The sequence below is a fragment of the Equus caballus genome, chromosome 14 (assembly GCF_041296265.1).
Source record: "Equus caballus isolate H_3958 breed thoroughbred chromosome 14, TB-T2T, whole genome shotgun sequence".
Classification (NCBI taxonomy): Eukaryota; Metazoa; Chordata; class Mammalia; order Perissodactyla; family Equidae; genus Equus; species Equus caballus.
Window position 1 is genome coordinate 53,883,713 of NC_091697.1, and position 16,740 is coordinate 53,900,452.

The window sequence follows — 16,740 nt, forward strand, 5'->3', positions numbered from 1 at the left end:
GACGGCAGGTGGGCCGGCTAGGGTAAGCGCTCCCGGGGCGCCTGCCCTCCCTCGCCCCCACCCCCGCCGCTTGCTCGGTCCAGTAGAGGCAGCGGCGTGGCGCGTCCGTCAGCTTCGGAGTTGGAGGGCGGCGCCCAGGACCCTGGTGGGAGAGTGTGGGCGTCGCGCTGCGAGGAGGGGCGGGAGGCGGCTGTGGGAGGCGCCGGCCGAAGAGCCCCACTCGCAGAGCTCCAGCCTCAGGAGCGAGGGGAGCGCGGCGCCCGCGCAGGCAGAGCGCCCCCGGGGGCGGCCACCGGGCGTCTGCACCCCGTCATGGCGCGCCCCCCGAGCCCGTGCTCGCCGCCGCCCGTGCTCTTGCTGCTGCTGCTGCTGCTGCTGCCGCTGCCGGTGCCCCTCGGAGCCGGTGAGTGTCGTCTGTGCGTACACGAAGCCCGAAGCCCGCTCCGGCCAGGGCTTCGGGGAGGCGCGGGGGAGGGGAGCGGGAAGGCGGGGCCTGGGTCCCCGCTGTCCTGAGAGGGCTCAGACACCGCATGCTGCCTGGTCCCGGGCGTCCTTTCTGTCCTAGCCTGGGCAACTGGAGGAGGAAGCCCAGGGTGCCAGGAAGGGGCTGGGTTTCTTGCCTAGAGCAGTGTCTGAACTGTTGTAGATTGAGTACCAGCAATGGTCAGGTCACCCAAGCATCTCCTCGTCCTCGGTGCCCCCTCTTCTGTGTTTTGAGGTGCCTCAGCACAGTCACAAAACAACTGCAGCCAGGCTACTACAAGGACAGCATCTTTAGGAGGTAGGAAGAATCAGAAGCAGGACTGCCATTTGCTCGACAGGGAGTTCAACTCTTCCTCCCCTTGTAAGGACTGGGGAAGTGGTCACTAGGTACAGAGTAAGAAAGAGAAGTTTTTTGTTAAAACTGACTTGTCACAAATTAGGGTTGTAAACTGCTGCTCACAATTTGCCAACGTTATTATTTGGTTGTATTGTGCGAATATTGCTCACCACCAACAAACCCCTCTTCAGGTATGGGGCTCCTGCCTGGAGCCTGACTGGAGGGAATCCTGAGGCAGTGACCACACATTGACCCTATGACCTCGGTCCACAAGGTAGTACTACAGAAATCCAATCTTAGCTGTGAGACAGATATGGAAAGAAGGAAGGAAAGGACTGGTCTGTCCAGACTGACTCCATCAGTAAATCAGGGCATCAAGACATCATTAATCTGATTTGACTGCCCAGGAAATTTCACTAACCCTAGGTATGGCTGCATGTCAGGATTGGGGGTAAACATTAAACACCTTTTCCTCCAATGTGGACACCTTAACCAATTTAAGGGAACAAGTTCCACCCTATTATGATGAAATTTAACAAGGCTCCCACCTTCTTTTGTGGAGATGCAAATGCCCCTAAATCCACCACTCAAATTTTGTGAACTATCAGCTAAGAAATTAGAGAGGTTTCCTTTTGAAAATTGTTATGACTCAATATTTAGTCCAGTTAAAGCAATGAGACGTGGACCTGCAACATTTTTTTCAGAAAGCGCTTATTGGGTCCCTACCAGAAGTAACATCTTAAACACTTACTATTTCTCAAACTGTTTAAATCCGTTTCTCCCTTTGGTAAAGATAAAAATCTCATATGTTCCTTAAATGTTTTTTGAAATTTCAAAAGCTTTCGTTTTCATCTTCCACATATAAAATTATCAAATACGCTTTTTTGAACCACACATTCCCTTTGGAAATTCTAATATACCCCCAAAAGGGACCTAACCTCTCTCTTCCCCATCCCCTCCATTGAGAAACTCTGGTTTAATCCAATCTCCTCATCTTACATTTGGAAAAGGTCCAGAAAGTGAAGTAAATTGTCCCAGGCAGGGCTAGGACTAAGGTGAGGTGACAGAAGGGGGTGCCAAGAAACTCAGTAGTCAAGGTAAAGAATATTTTAATGCAATATTTTTAAAAATCAAAATTAATGCCCCCCAAAATCCTTGATGAACAAAATATCAAACTTTTAAATAAAGAGTAACAATGCTATGCTGAGGCATTTTGGAACTGAAGCAAAAGCAAAAATCAGTGCTACTGAGCCTGTCTTTATTTATGCATTGAATATGGCACTAATTCTCAAACTTTAGCTAACTTGCTAAAATTCAGATTCCCAGGCTTTATCACCAGAGATTCTGATCCAGTAGTTCTGGGATGGGGTTCTGACATCTGAATTTTAATAAGTAATCTAATTGATTATCATATGATTAGAAGAGGAGGTTGGACTAACTAAACCCTGAGGCCCCTCCTAATTTGGGGACTCTGATTGTAAGTAGAGGGAAGGGACCCAGAGAAGTTACAGAGGTGACTCACAGAATGTCTCTGTTATCTGGTTATTTCTTAAATAGTGGGAGCTTACAAATAATAGGCACTGTTCTTGGCACTGGCGACAGAGTAGTAAGATAGACGTGGAAGTCTAGAGGGGGAGATAATCAATAAAAAATCAAGTCAAAAAATAAGTCGTGATAAGTGCTATGCAGAGAATTGGAGTAACAATGTGTTAGAGTAGCTAGGGGGCTATTTTACATTGGTTGGTTGGGGATGGCCTTTTTGAGATGACATTTAAGTTGCAAACTGACTTACCAGAAGGGGCCAGCCGTGTGAAGATCTGGGGGAAGAGCATTCCAAAACAGAAAGAAAGGCTAGGGCAAAAACGCTAAGGCGGGCATATATTTGTTCAGTGGCAACCAGAAAGAAGGCCAGTGTGGCATGCGGAAAGTTGGAGACAGAGAGCTAGGAGGAGGTTAGAGAGCAGGGCAGGGACCAGGTCTTACAAGGTAACCAGGGAATATAAACTAGATCTCAGCTAAGTGCAGTGGAAGCTGTTGGAGGGATTTAAGCAGAGAAATGAGATGATCTTATTTACAGTTTTTAAGAGATAATCTCATATAATGCCAATCAGCATTAGAATTATATTCACACAGTGGAATGCTGTATAGCAACAAAAATAAGTTGTTTACAACTGTACTTAGCAGTGTGAGTGAATTTCATAAAAATAATATTGATCAAAGAAGTCAAGATACCAAAAGCACATGTTGTATGATTGAAAAACAGGCAAAACTAATCTCTAATGTTAGAAATTAAAGTACTGGTTTCCTTGGGGGGATGGTGACTGGCAGAGAGCTTCTGGGGGGCTGGTAACGTTCTAGTCCTTTATCTGGGGTCTGGTTACATAGGTGTGCTCTCTTTGAAATTCATTGAACTGTACATTTTTGATTTGTCCATTTTTCTGTATGTTATACTTCAATAAAAAGTTTATTACCAAACATAATATACAAATGGCTGAGAAGCATATGAAAATATGCTCAACATCACTAGTTACTAGGGAAATGAAAATGAAAACCACAATGAGATACCACTTTATACCCATGAGATGGCTATATAAAAAAAAGAAAACAAAAACCCCCCAAAATAACAAGAGTTGGCAAGTATGTGGACAAATCGGAACCCTAGCACATTGCTAGTGGGAATGTAAAATGGTGCAGCCACTGTGGAAAACAATTTGGCTGTTCCTCAAAAAGTTAAATGTAGAATTACTATATGACCCAGCAATTCCACTCTTAGGTATACACCCAAAAGAACTGAATACAAGTATTCAAGCAAATACTTGTACATGTCTGTTCACTGCAGCACTATTCACAATAACCAAAAGGTGGAAGCAACCCAAATGTCCATCAGCTGATATATAGATAAACAAAATGCAGTATATCCTTAACAATGAAATATTATTCATGCATAAGAAAGAATGACGTACTGATGCAATACTACAATGTGGATAAACCTGAAAAAAGTGTGTTAGGTAAAAGAAACTAGATATAAGAGATCACATATTTTATGATTCCATTTACGTGAACTATCTGGAATAGGTAAATCTGTAGAGACAGAAAGCAGATTAGTGGTTGCCAGAGACTAGGGAGAATGGAGAATGACTATTCAATGGTTACAGGTTTCCTTTTGTAGTGATGAAAATATATTGGAATTAGATAGAAGTGATGGTTCTACAAAACTGTGCCTGTACTAAATGCCATTTAATTGTACCTTTTAAGTTGGTTAGTTTTATGCTGCATGAATTTTACCTCAACAGAAATGTTTTCCAACCTAAAAAAATGTATTAAAAAAGATGGCTGCAATAACAATAAAATACTAATTATGTGAGGTGAAGGATATGTTAACTAATCTTATTGTGGTAATCATTTCACAATATATATGTGTATCAAATCATCACATTGTATACCTAAAACTTACACAATGTTATATGTCAATTATATCTCAATAAAGCTGGAAAAAAAGATGGCTGAATGGTATGGGAGAAGGAATTTGGAAAATGGAATCAGGGAGACCAATAAGGAGTTTTGACTATAGTTGAGACAAGAGTTGACGGTGGCTTGAGTTAAGGAGGTAGTGATAGATGTGGAGAGAAGTAGACAGATTTTAGATATTTTGTGGAGTTGACAGGACTTGTTGGACTGACTGTAGAATATGAAGGAAACAGAAGAATTAAGAATGACTCCTATATGTTTTGCCTTGAAAAACCAGGGGGATGATGATGTTCTTTCACCCCTTAACAGTGACCCTAAGTTTTAGGATGCAGGGCCTTCCTTCAGGGCCAAGCTATAACTAACGTTGGTGTTCCTGAGTGACAGAATCAACAAAAGCTCCTCACCCCAACCCCAACCAGTTCTCACCAAAAGGTATTTTTAAGTGACTTTTAATGGAAGACTCAAAGTTGTTGCTAACTCATTTGCAACCCCATGCACATTCTCAACTCTCTGGTTATGACGCTAGCCCTGCCCATGGCATAGCTCTGCCCAGGGCACTCTTCCCTGTGCCTGGCAGGGTCATCAGGTTCAGCTTCAAACAACTGTCCCCCTTCCACTTCCAGTTGGCCGAGCAGCCTCTCTTCAAATCCCCACCTCTTCTTGGGCTTGATCTGTTCTGTCCAGATTGTGACAGCTGCAGACTCTCTGCTCCTGCTGGACTTCCTTCTCCCCACTTATTCCTAAAGGCCTTTGTGCCATCCCAAGAGTTTTCTGCCCAAAGTTTCATCTGGAATCCCCCCACCCTACCTTACAACTTTGTTCTCCCAGCCAGCTCCTCTGACCTTCTGTGAGCCTCACCTGGTCTCTATTCCCCCACAGGGGATCCCCTCCCCACAGAGGGTCGGCTAATGATCAACTGTATCCAGGCCAGGAGGAAGTGCCAGGCCAATCCCACTTGCAATGCTACCTACCACCACCTGAATTCCTGCATCTCTAGTATAAACACCGCATCACCCGCAGAGGAGCCTTTCGTCCCTGTAGACTGTGTGGAGGTAGCACAGCACCTCAGGAATAGCTCTCTGATGAGCTGCACATGCCACCGGCGCATGAAGAACCAAGCTGCCTGCCTGGACATCTACTGGACCGTTCACCCTGCCCGCAGCATTGGTGAGGCCCCAATCCTAGAGTGGATTAAGCTAGAGAAGATGTCTTTTGGGGGTTGTTTTTCAGTCCTTCAGCATAAGGGCCACATGGTAGATTCTGACGGGATGATAATGAAACTCTGCATTTGACATCAGCAAGAAGTGGAGGGAGGAATTGGCAGTATCCTTTTAGGCTCCTATAATACTGCCCTCTCTTCTCCTTACTTCCTTCTTTCTTACTAGGCTACATGTAGCTGCCTCATGGTAGAGCTCTGAGCCAGGCTGAGGCCCAGCCTGGGAAGCTCCTGGAACAGAAGGGTATGGAAAGGAGGTGGAGGAAAATGGTTTTAACACATAAATATGCTCCAAATACAATGTAATCCCTAAGTTCAGAGAGACTGAGAGGCAGCATCCTGGTCCAGCCTTTAATAGAAAGGAGACTCATTAACCAAACAGGAGATGCTAAGAGAGGGAAGTCACTGGAGAGTCAAAGAGAGGAGCTTCCTCTGACTCTTTCCAGAGACCCCGCTCTGTATTAGTCAGCTTTTACCAAACTATGCTGCAGTAATAAAACAGTGACTTGCAAGACAAAGTTTAGTTCTTGCTCATGTTCCATGTTGGCTGTTTCATGTGTTCTCTTCATTCTGCAATCCAGGCTGAAGGTACAGCCTCTATGTGGGGTGTTCCCTTCTCATGGCAGAGAGAAATGAGCAATGACAGAACTATGTGATGGCTTTAAAAGCTTCTGCTCAGACGTTACATAAAATACTTCTGCTCACATTTTAATTGACAAGGCAAATCACATGGCCAAGCCTGACATCACTGGGGTGGGGAAGTATATGCTCATCCCACAGGGAGACATTGAAAATCAGGTGGCAATAAGTGAGGATAGGTAGTCTTACAGGGACGGCAAAATAATTGGAAACAATAATACAATCTACCATCGTCTACCGCTTGATCAAAACATTCATTTCCTTGCCTTCCTCAAGCAAAATATACCTACCCACATTCCGTGGAAGATGCCCTAAGAGTTCTATCCAAACATCACATCAGGCTCCAAGTCTAGGATCTCATGATAATTTTGTGTGTGTGTGTGTGAGAGAGAGAGGAAGATTGGCTCTGAGTTAACATCCGTTGCTGATCCTCCTCTTTTTGCTTGAAGGAGGTTGTTGCTGAGCAACATCCATGCCGGTCCTCTTCTACTTTCTGTGGGATGCTACCACGGCATGGCTTGATGAGCAGTGCTAAGTCCATGCTTGGGATCTGAACCTGCAAAACCCGGGCCGCTGAAGCAGAGCATGCAAACTTAACCCACTACACCGTGGGGCCGGCCCCATCATGATAATTTTTATATCAGGTCTGGATGTGGCTCCTGTTCATCTAGAAACCGTCATCTGTCCACCATACACACTCAATATACAATAATGAAACAGGGACAGGAGAACCACAACAAATCTTCTTGGTTAGAAAGGGGAGGAACGGGAGGCACACAGCAGACACCGATTTACAGTAATTCTGAAGTCCTGCTACACAAATGTTGCAAGGGCCATCTCCCTTGGGTGTAAGAGATTGCTCTTCAGTAAGACCTTTCCATGGGAGAGTTACTCTATCCATTGTTTTCTAGGGCTCTTGGCCCAGCCCTCTGGGAGGTCCTTCCTTTTCCTTTATTTTCTTTGGCCACATCTGAAAAGGGCATTGGAGACTACAGCCTCCTTGGGGACTAAGCAGCATTCTCAGTTTGCTTGCTACCTGAGGAATAGTGGGGTATTTTAAGTCTTTTTTTTTTTTCTCCCCAAATTCCCCCAGTACATAGTTGTATATTTTAGTTGTGGGTCCTTCTAGTTGTGGCATGTGGGACACCACCTCAACATGGCCTGATGAGCAGTGCCATGTACACTCCTGGGATCCGAACCAGCGAAACCCTGGACCACCAAAGCGGAGTGCGGAAACTTAACCACTCCGCCACGGGGCCAGCCCCTTAAATAGTCAAAATCTTTTTAAATCCAGGCTGGTGGCTCTTAGCAGTACAACTTTCTTAAAGCATAATTCCTTTTTATATCTTTGATTTCTGTCACCTCGTGTGCCAGTAGCCTTTCCTGTAATCCTTTTCAAGACATGCATCTCTTTCTAGACCTAATTAGAAGTACCTTGCCCTTATCAGGCTTCTGTGGAAGAGCCACTACCTTAGTCTTTTTTCCCTGAGCACATTTGTCCAACTGGCAGGATTTATGGGATACCATCTTAATCAATGAGAGATCTCCACAAAGGGCATGATAGCCACATACTTGAATTGGTCTTTGCCCCAAGGCTGAGTTGTAATTGACCTTATTACTCAAAGCGTTTTTCACTTTTATCTTTTACCATTTGAATATGAGAACCAGTTACATTTCTTAATCCTACGAGTCCTGGAATTTCTGGATTCTCTCTTTTCTCTTTCCTCCCTGTTTGCAAACTGGCCAATTCTTCTCTGAGCTTCTGTCTTTCTTGTAGTACCTTGCCAAATGTAGCCAGTAGCAATCAAGACATACTAATAACCTTTTGCTTCTCAGCTTCTTCCCGTTAAAGCATAGGCTCACTCAGTATATCATCTTCCTTCCAAGTTATTGCAGGCAACAGTTTTACCAAGTGCTTTGCCACTGCATGATGGCAGCTGCTCTCTTTCCAGCCCCTAGTAACAGCTTATTCACCATCCACTGACCAATACCAAAGCCAGTACTGCACATTTTCGATTTTTTTTGGTCACTGCAGCCCTCCACTTCTAGACACCAATTGCATTTTTAATAAGAATTTGCTAGGTTATGCTGCAGTAACAACTGACCAACCCCTAAATATCTGACTTTCAACGACAAAAATATGTTTCTTGCTCATGTTACACTCTGCTGCAGGCTTCCAAGAGTCAGCTGTGTCTTTGCCCTACCTGTCTAATTCATTTGGGAATCCAGGCTGTTAGAGGGAAGAGAACAACAGCAGAACCATCTGAACATTCTTAAAGTTTCTGCTCAGATGTGATTTATGTCACTTCTGCTCACAATCCACAGGCCAAAGAAAGTGGCTTAGCCGTACAGTGGGGTGGGGAAGTATACTCCTCTCCTAGGGGGCCTGAAAGTCACATGACAACAGGTGGAGGTGTATAATCCTCCCACAGGGTGAGCCGCAAATACTTGGAAACAGTAATACGATTTACCACACTCCTTGTTCCTTGCTTTCCAGTCTTTGTCCTAATCGCTTCTCTTTCAGAACTTCCCCTGAGGCTTCTCCCTGTATCCTCTCACCTCCCTCTTTTCCCTTGGGAACTCCAGGACTTCCCAAGTATCCAAACCATCCTCTCCTGTTTCCTGAACATCTTCCATATTCCTTCCCTCCTCAGGATGCGTTCACAAAGTTAATTGAGTGACAAACCTGCAAGCTCACCTCTCTCTCTTCCAACAGGATTTATTAACCAACATTTATTGAGCACCTACCACATGTATGAGCTGTGTGGTGATTTTATATATATAAGACCTAGGAGTCTCCTTAAGGAGCCCACAGCCCCATGTGGGTGACTGAGAGAGATGTGTTTCCTTTGATAGCATTGTCTCTTCCTCCTCTGCTTTTCTCAGTCAGGTTCAGTTCGGGACCTGGCCTCACTTTCATCTCCTTAGGATGCAATACATCTCCATAGCCAAGTGGTCAGAGTCCACCACTGTGCCTTCCCCAAAAGCAAGAGAAAACAAGACAGAGTCCCCTTGCCTGCTTATGTACCCACAGGCAATATGTCTAGGGGTTAGGAGCAGAGACTCTGCAATCAGAGAGTCTAGGTTTCCATTTCTTATTGGCGTATGTGAGCCTGAGCAAGTAACTTAACCGTTCTCATCCTCAGTTTCTTTTCACCTACGCAAAGGCTTCTAGGAGGATTAAATGAGATTGAAAAATAGATATATATATATTTTTCCACCTTTACCTTAGTGCCCAGTACACAGTGTGCTCAACAGCTGGTAGCTTTATTATTCTTATCATTAAACCCAGTTTATTCATTGATCCCAGCATGTGCATTTACAGCCCTCTTTTTTTCTCACCTCTGCACAGCTTGCAGCTAGTTAGGTAGAGACTGCCTTTTCCTTTTCTTCACGGGGCCTTGAGGTCTGGCTCAGTAGCCTCAGCTCCTCCTGCTCCCTCCCCCCCCAGCCCAGTCCTCAGGATTCTGGTGCTCCCCACCTTGTCTCTAGGTGACTATGAGTTGGATGTCTCCCCCTATGAAGACACAGTGACCAGAAAACCCTGGAAAATGAATCTCAGCAAACTGAACATGCTCAAACCAGGTGTGGACGGCAAGCCGAGGCTGGGACGTGGGGGCTGGGCCTAGACCCTGAGAGAAAGGGTGGCTGGTAGGGGACCAAGCTGGGGTGCTTGTCAGGGAAGAGTCTTCACCTGCCAGATAACTAAGGAAGCACCGTGTCAGGGTGGGAGTCTGAGCTGTGGGGCATGCTCTGGTCTCACCAGAGTCAACAAAGAGCAATAGATATTAGGGAAGCATTCGAAGAGAGCCCATTAGGGCTCCCTAGTTCCAAAAGGTGGGTCTCTACAAAGGGTTTGGTGGGAGTGGCAGCAGTCCCAGAAAAACATGTGCTGAAATGGAGTATTTATCTTCATTTGAGGCAGCCAGGAAATATTTTTTTGTCCCTGAAGACTAGGAAATTGCTTGTTTTCAACCATTGTAATGGAATGGGCGAGGTGTTGGTCAGGGAAAATGAGGCGAGAGAGTATGACTCCTGAGGGGTGACTCAGGGTGGGGAGCCATCTGTCTGGCAAGGACAATGATGCACGTTTTTCAGGAAAGTGAAGCTGTTGTGTTAATTGGAAAGGAACACACACAGGCACCCTCTTTTTAAGACATGAGTTTTGTTGTACCGTCTGTTCTATATATTAGAATTAGAATTTTGAGAGAAAAGCATAAAGATTTATACATAACAAACCCTTAGTTACAAGGAATCTGGGAATAACTTGTTCCAGTTACTCCATTGCTGGAATATTCTGTTGATAGAAATATCACAGTAGTTTCCTAAGACTCAGAGTATGGGTAACTTTTATGCATACATCAATCAATGAAAGACAGGCAGGTGACATTAAAACTGAGCAGAATAGGGGGCCGGCCCAGTGGCGCAGCAGTTAAGTTCGCACGTTGCGCTTCTCGGCAGCCTGGGGTTCGACAGGTTCGGATCCCGGGTGGGGACATGGCACCGCTTGGCATAAAGCCACGTATGTGTCCCACGTATAAAATAGAGGAAGATGGGTGTGGATGTTAGCTCAGGGTCAGTCTTCCTCAGCAAAAAGAGGAAGATTGGCAGTAGTTAGCTCAGGGCTAATCTTCCTCAAAAACAAAACAAAACAAAACAAAAAACTGAGCAGAATAGACAGACGCAAAACAAAAAAATCCTAAATAGAATTTGTTGCATCTGTTTTGGACAGTTCAGAAAGTGCTTTAGAATGTTATGGGGCCTCTAGGTCATGATTTCCACCATGAGATCTCATTCACTGCATAGGATTGAGGAAAGGATTTTGGTTATTTGAGCTTTCTGGCTGCTTGAATTCTATATAAATGAGTATTAGATGTATATGGCTTTTTTTTTTTTTTTTTTTTTAACCTAGTCAAGCTGAGGAGTAGGATGCTGCGATGGGGGAGGCTCGTGAATGCCCAGATAGTTTGTGGGTAGAGGGAAAGCCCTGGACTAGGAATGGCCTTATGGGGTAGTCTTCCCTTTTCTCCTACTACCATCTTGTTAAATCGGAGGGTTGCAGAGGTTCCTAGGGAAGCTGGGCTGCAGGTTTGCAGAGAGGACTCGTGACTTGGTGCCCCTCTCCCGCCAGACTCGGACCTCTGCCTCAAGTTCGCCATGCTGTGCACTCTTAATGACAAGTGTGACCGGCTGCGGAAGGCCTATGGGGAGGCATGCTCGGGGTCCCGCTGCCAGCGCCACACCTGCCTCGGGCAGCTCCGCTCCTTCTTCGAGAAGGCGTCGGAGGCCCACGCACAAGGCTTGCTGCTGTGCCCGTGCGCGCCCACCGATCAGGGCTGTGGGCAGCGCCGAAGAAACACCATCGCCCCCAACTGCGCGCTGCCGTCAGGGGCCCCCAACTGCCTGGAGCTGCGGCGCCTCTGCCTCTCCGACCCACTGTGCAGGTGCGGCTGCAGGTGCGGGCGGGCAGGGTGGGCCAGGGCGGTGCGTACCACTCCTAGGCCGTCTTCCTGTGCAGGGCTGGGTCTGACCCTCCAGGGACTGTGGACGGACTTTGCCACATAGCTACCTTCTATATTTTCTGAAACTTTTCTCAAGAAGAATATATATTTTTTTCTTTGAGGAAAAACTTCAGAAAGTATAAAAATATCACTCAAAGCCCATCACCTGATGATAATCTACCATACTTTTGGGAGTATTTCCTTCCAGTCTCTTTTGTATACAAAGAAAATTTGGCATTTTGGGGATATGTTTGTATCTTGCTTTTTTCACTTAATGGAGCATATCTTATGAGCATTTTCCATTGTAGGCAATATGGAATAGTGGTGAAGGAAGGCTTTGAAGTCAGACAGATGTGAATTTAAATACTGGGTTTGTGTGACCTTGAGCTCATCACTTAACCTAAGGTTGCACTTAGTCCTCTGTAAAAACTGGATCATATTGCAGATCTTATGGGATTCTGGCAAGAGTTAAATTACATAATTTATGTAGAGTGCTAAGCTTACTAGTGCAGAGTAAGTGCTCAATAAATGGTGGTGGTTTTTCTTTTTTGTCATTTACAGTCCTTTGACAGCTTGATTTTTTTTTTTTTAAAAGATTGGCACCTGAGCTAACAACTGTTGCCAATCTTCTTTTTTTTTTTATTCTTCTCCCCAAAGCCCCCCAGTACATAGTTGTAGATTCTAGTTGTGAGTGCCTCTGGTTGTGCTATGTGGGACGCCACCTCACCGTGGCCTGATGAGCAGTGCCATGTCCACATCCAGGATCCAAACTGGTGAAACCCTGGACCACCGAAGCGGAGTACGCAAACTTAACCACTCGGCCATAAGGCCGGCCCCTGACAACTTGATTTTTAAGTGCCCTCGTCATATTCCATTTTATGGATGCCCCATACTTTATTTAATTCCTTTATTGTTGGATATTTAGGTTGCTTTCTTTATTGCTATAAATAATGCTGCAATAAGTATCATTCTTGCTCATTAATCTTTGTGCACAAATCTAATTATTACTGAGGGTGTGTTGCTATAAGGGCTATTACCAAATCAAAGGACATGAGGATTTGTAAGGTGTTTGATACATACTCTCCAGCAAAATTCTCATCTGGCTTTCCTCTGCCTTCTCGGGACAAAACACTCTCCAAATTGAAGTTATCATTCATTTAAGTGATATTCGTTGACAATGGGAGTCACACCAATCTTGTTTTGCAACCTGGTTCTACCACTTAATTTTCTGTAACCTTGGTCAAGTTACTTAACCTCTGAGTCCCACTTTCCTCTTCTGTAAAATATTGCATAGTCAGAGCTCTCAAGAATTATAATACTAACACTTAGTGAGTACTTACTATGGGTTAGGTACTGTTTTAAGTACTTAACACATATTAATCATCTAAACCTCACAAGAACTCTGCAAGATAGATGCTATTTTTTATTTTTTTATCATCCTCAGTTTACAAATGAAGAAACCACAGCAGAGAAATGTTAAATAACTTGCTCAAGTTCATCTGGGTAGTCAGTCAGGTTTGTTAATGAGGTTTGAAATGAAGGAAGTCTGGCCTAGCGTCTGTGTACCTAACCGCTCTGCTCTACTGCCTATTATTGTGCTGGTAGCTCCTACTATTACTATTACGTAACAAGTGCTCGGCTAGTTGACTAAGATACTTTCCCTTCCTTCAAGGAGTGCACAGTTGAGTGGGGGTGATAGAGAAGTAAAAGACCAGTCTAACACAAAGCAAAATGTAAGGAAAACTGCAGAAATGTATATAGAAAAGCATACTCATAATTCCATCACCCGAAGATAACCAGCTTTACCTATTGTAGGATGAGTGTTAATAATAATATCTAACATGTATTGAACTTTTAGTAAGTACAGGCACTGTGCTAAATGCTGTACGTGCATTCTCTTATTTCATTCTCACAAAAATCCAGGAGGTAGTGCTGTTTTCATCTCTATTTACAGTCAAGGAAACTGAGGTTAAGGAAGCTGCCTGAGATCTTGTAGCTAAGGATTGTAGAGCCTAAATTCTGAGTGGTGTGCTGTGGGGAGTGGGGTGATAGTGCATTTAACTGTGACAGGAGTAGGCTTCACTGAGAAGGAAGCCCTAGGCCAGGTTCTGAAAGCACAGGAGGACTTGGCATGAAGATGAGCATGTCAACCAAAGGGGCAGCAAGGGTGAAGGCTGCAGGCCAGAGCTTCAATGAGGACTCTTGAAATTTTCTTTCTTTCAGATCACGCCTGGCAGATTTTCAGACCCACTGCCATCCCATGGACATCCTAGGGACCTGTGCAACAGAGCAATCCAGATGTCTGCGAGCATACACAGGGCTGATTGGTGAGGCTGGGGGCATGTGTAGGGAGCCCACAGGCTGGCCAGCCCTGGGGGTGAGAATGCTCTCGAGACTGAACCCAGATACAGTGGTCCTGAGACAAGTGGGAGAGGCCAGGAGCTGAAGTTGGGGTTGGCATAGGCCCTGACAATCCTCTCTTTACCCAACAGGGACTTCCATGACTCCCAACTTTGTCAGCAATGTCAACGCCACTGTTGCCTTAAGCTGCACCTGCCGAGGCAGTGGCAACCTGCAGGAGGAGTGTGAGCGGCTAGAAGAGTCCTTCTCTCACAACCCCTGCCTCAGTGAGTGCACTCCACCTCCTCCCAGCCCCTGCGGCTGGGTCAGCTGAACCCAGGGAGAGGAAAAGGGTCAGCTCTGTGGTCCACACTGGTTCCATCTGTCTCCTGCAGAGCAGCTCCCTCCTCAGGATAGGCTTACCTCCCCCCAGACTTGGCCTTTCTTCCTTCTCCCACTCCCTGAGTGACCCCCAAGCTGCTTATTCAACCTGTCTGGGCCCCAGGGATACTATTCAGCTCAAGGAATAAGCAAGCAGAATGAGACAATATCCTATTCCTACTGCTGCCCGCTCACCGTCCTATATCCCAGAGTTCCTGAAGCTCCCTTTCCTTCCCTGGGAGCCTGAGAAACCTCCAACAACTGCCTGCTTCCAATCTACCTTCTCCTCTCCTCAGTGGAGGCCATTGCAGCTAAGATGCGTTTTCACAGCCAGCTCTTCTCCCAGGACTGGGCAGACTCTACCTTTTCTGTGATGCAACACCAGGTAAGGCCCCCTTTGTTACACCCCTCATGCCTTTACCAGACCAGCTTGGGGAAACCCAGACAAGGGGATGGAGGGATGGACCCCCTTGTGATCATGAATATTATAGAACTCTAATGGACACCTCAGGGGAGGGGGACAGGCCTTGACTGATGCTGAGGTGGTGAAGGGGGTGGAGCTGACTCCGTTCCATTTCTTCCACAGAATAAAAACCTTGCTATGAGGCCACAGCCCTGGGCGCCCTCTCTTCTTTCCTGCCCACTTACCTTGATTCTGCTCCCAAGCCTCTGGTAGCTGGACTTCCCCAGAGGCCCTCTTCCTCTCTTCCCCATCCAGCCTGACCTGCATACTACAAGGGGTAAGGAAAGGAGAGCATCAGGAAGGAGGCACAGTAAACAACGTGGCAACCCTGACACCATCCCGTACATCCAGTTGACTCCAGATGAGGCCACAGTAGAAGCTGACTGGCTGAGTTCTCATTCCCCCCGCTTCTGACTCAGGCTGCCCCTCCTTAGGACTTGGTGGCCCCGGTTTATTCATATCTTCTGGTGGTGACCAGCTCTACCGAGCTTTCTCCTGATCCCTTCCTCCTGCCCACCAGGATCACCCATGCTCTAAGAAATCAGTCATTCTCTATTGCATTCTCCAGGTAGCTAGGGCTGGGTTTTCTGAGGCAGCCTAGAAAGACATTCCCCATTGTAAGGAAGTCTGGAGCAAGACTCCTGCCCGCCTTGTCTCCTTCTATGATTGGGGGATGGGAACCTGCTGCCTGCCCTGCCCTGGGATCCTGCAGAGCATTTGAGCATCAAGAGCTGGAGCATTTGGGCCTTGCTTTCTTCTTGCTACTGTCCCAAAGTACCCCTCAGCCTCTTGGATCATGATTAAACATTTTGACTTAAAACTATGCTGCTCTTTTCCCATTTTCTCACGTTGTGAATTTATATAGAACCAGAGCTGTTGCACACAAAAGAGCACAGGCCAGGTGATCAAGAGATACAGCAACCCTGCCACCAACTGCTCTGTGACCCTGGGCAAGTCTCTTAGCCTTTCTGTATGTGTGACATGGAGTTGGAAGCAAAAATAGCTTAGGTGTGGCTGTAGACCTGGTTTCAGTCCCAGCTCCAGCCATTTCTGGGATACTGCCTGGGATCTGCCACAGCAGCTGAGAGGGGAGTGTCCTTAGTCAACCACAGCATTTATTGAGCATCTGCTTGTGTTATTGGTCTGCTCCAGGCCATAATAGGGGCCAGAGGAAAGGGGAGACTGGTTCTTGATCTCATTTGCAATCCTGTTAGGATAAGGAAACAGCCATCCATGCAAAGTAGTTAGAAGAATATGTAGGCTGTGGACATTTGTCCATTCATTCACTCATTCTTTCCATAAGCATCTGACGAGTGCTGGCTCTGCAAGGCACTGCACTAGGTGCAGGAGATTCTGAGGTAAGAAGACTCAGATCTTGTTTTTCAAGTCTTTCACACACCAGAACAGAGGAATAGACAAGATAGTCAATAAAAACAAAACAACAACAACAACAACAAAAATGCAGGGGCCGGCCCCGTGGCTGAGCGGTTGGGTTCGCACTCTCCGCTTCAGCGGCCCAGGGTTTCGCCGGTTCAGATCCTGGGTGCAGACATGGCACCACTCGTCAGGCCATGCTGAGGTGGCGTCCCACATGCCACAACTAGAAGGACCCACAACTAAAACTATACAACTATGTACCAGGGGGCTTTGGGGACAAAAAGGAAAAATAAAATCTTTAAAAAACAAAATGCAGAATGATGCATGCTGTACAATAATTGTAATAATAACCGTCGTTTATTGAGCACCTCCTGTGTGCCAAGTACTACTTTGCCCCTACTGTGTGCAAGTACATGCATTAATTCATTTAATCCTCCAGGAACACTTGACTTTGTCAGTCACTAGCTATGTGACCTTGGGCTTAACCTCTCTGGGCCTCATTATCCACATATGCAACATGGAAAAAGCATAGAGC

At 46.0% G+C, this 16,740-nt stretch overlaps 1 protein-coding gene across 2 annotated transcripts; it reads left to right on the forward strand.

Annotated features, from left to right (window-relative positions):
- The first annotated feature begins 60 nt into the window (after positions 1-60).
- GFRA3 (GDNF family receptor alpha 3) lies at positions 61-15,648 on the forward strand. 2 transcript variants are annotated; one of them, XM_001502575.6, is made up of 8 exons: positions 61-403; positions 5,168-5,455; positions 9,636-9,728; positions 11,275-11,587; positions 13,868-13,971; positions 14,137-14,271; positions 14,662-14,750; positions 14,952-15,648. In XM_001502575.6, exons 1-8 carry the CDS (start codon positions 313-315, stop codon positions 15,039-15,041), a joined length of 1,203 nt encoding a protein of 400 aa, XP_001502625.2. In that variant the 5' UTR covers positions 61-312; the 3' UTR covers positions 15,042-15,648. The 2 variants fall into 2 exon arrangements, with proteins under 2 accessions (XP_001502625.2, XP_023473398.1); XM_023617630.2 differs by lacking the exon at positions 9,636-9,728 and having other exon boundaries at positions 154-403.
- The last annotated feature ends 1,092 nt before the right edge of the window (positions 15,649-16,740 follow it).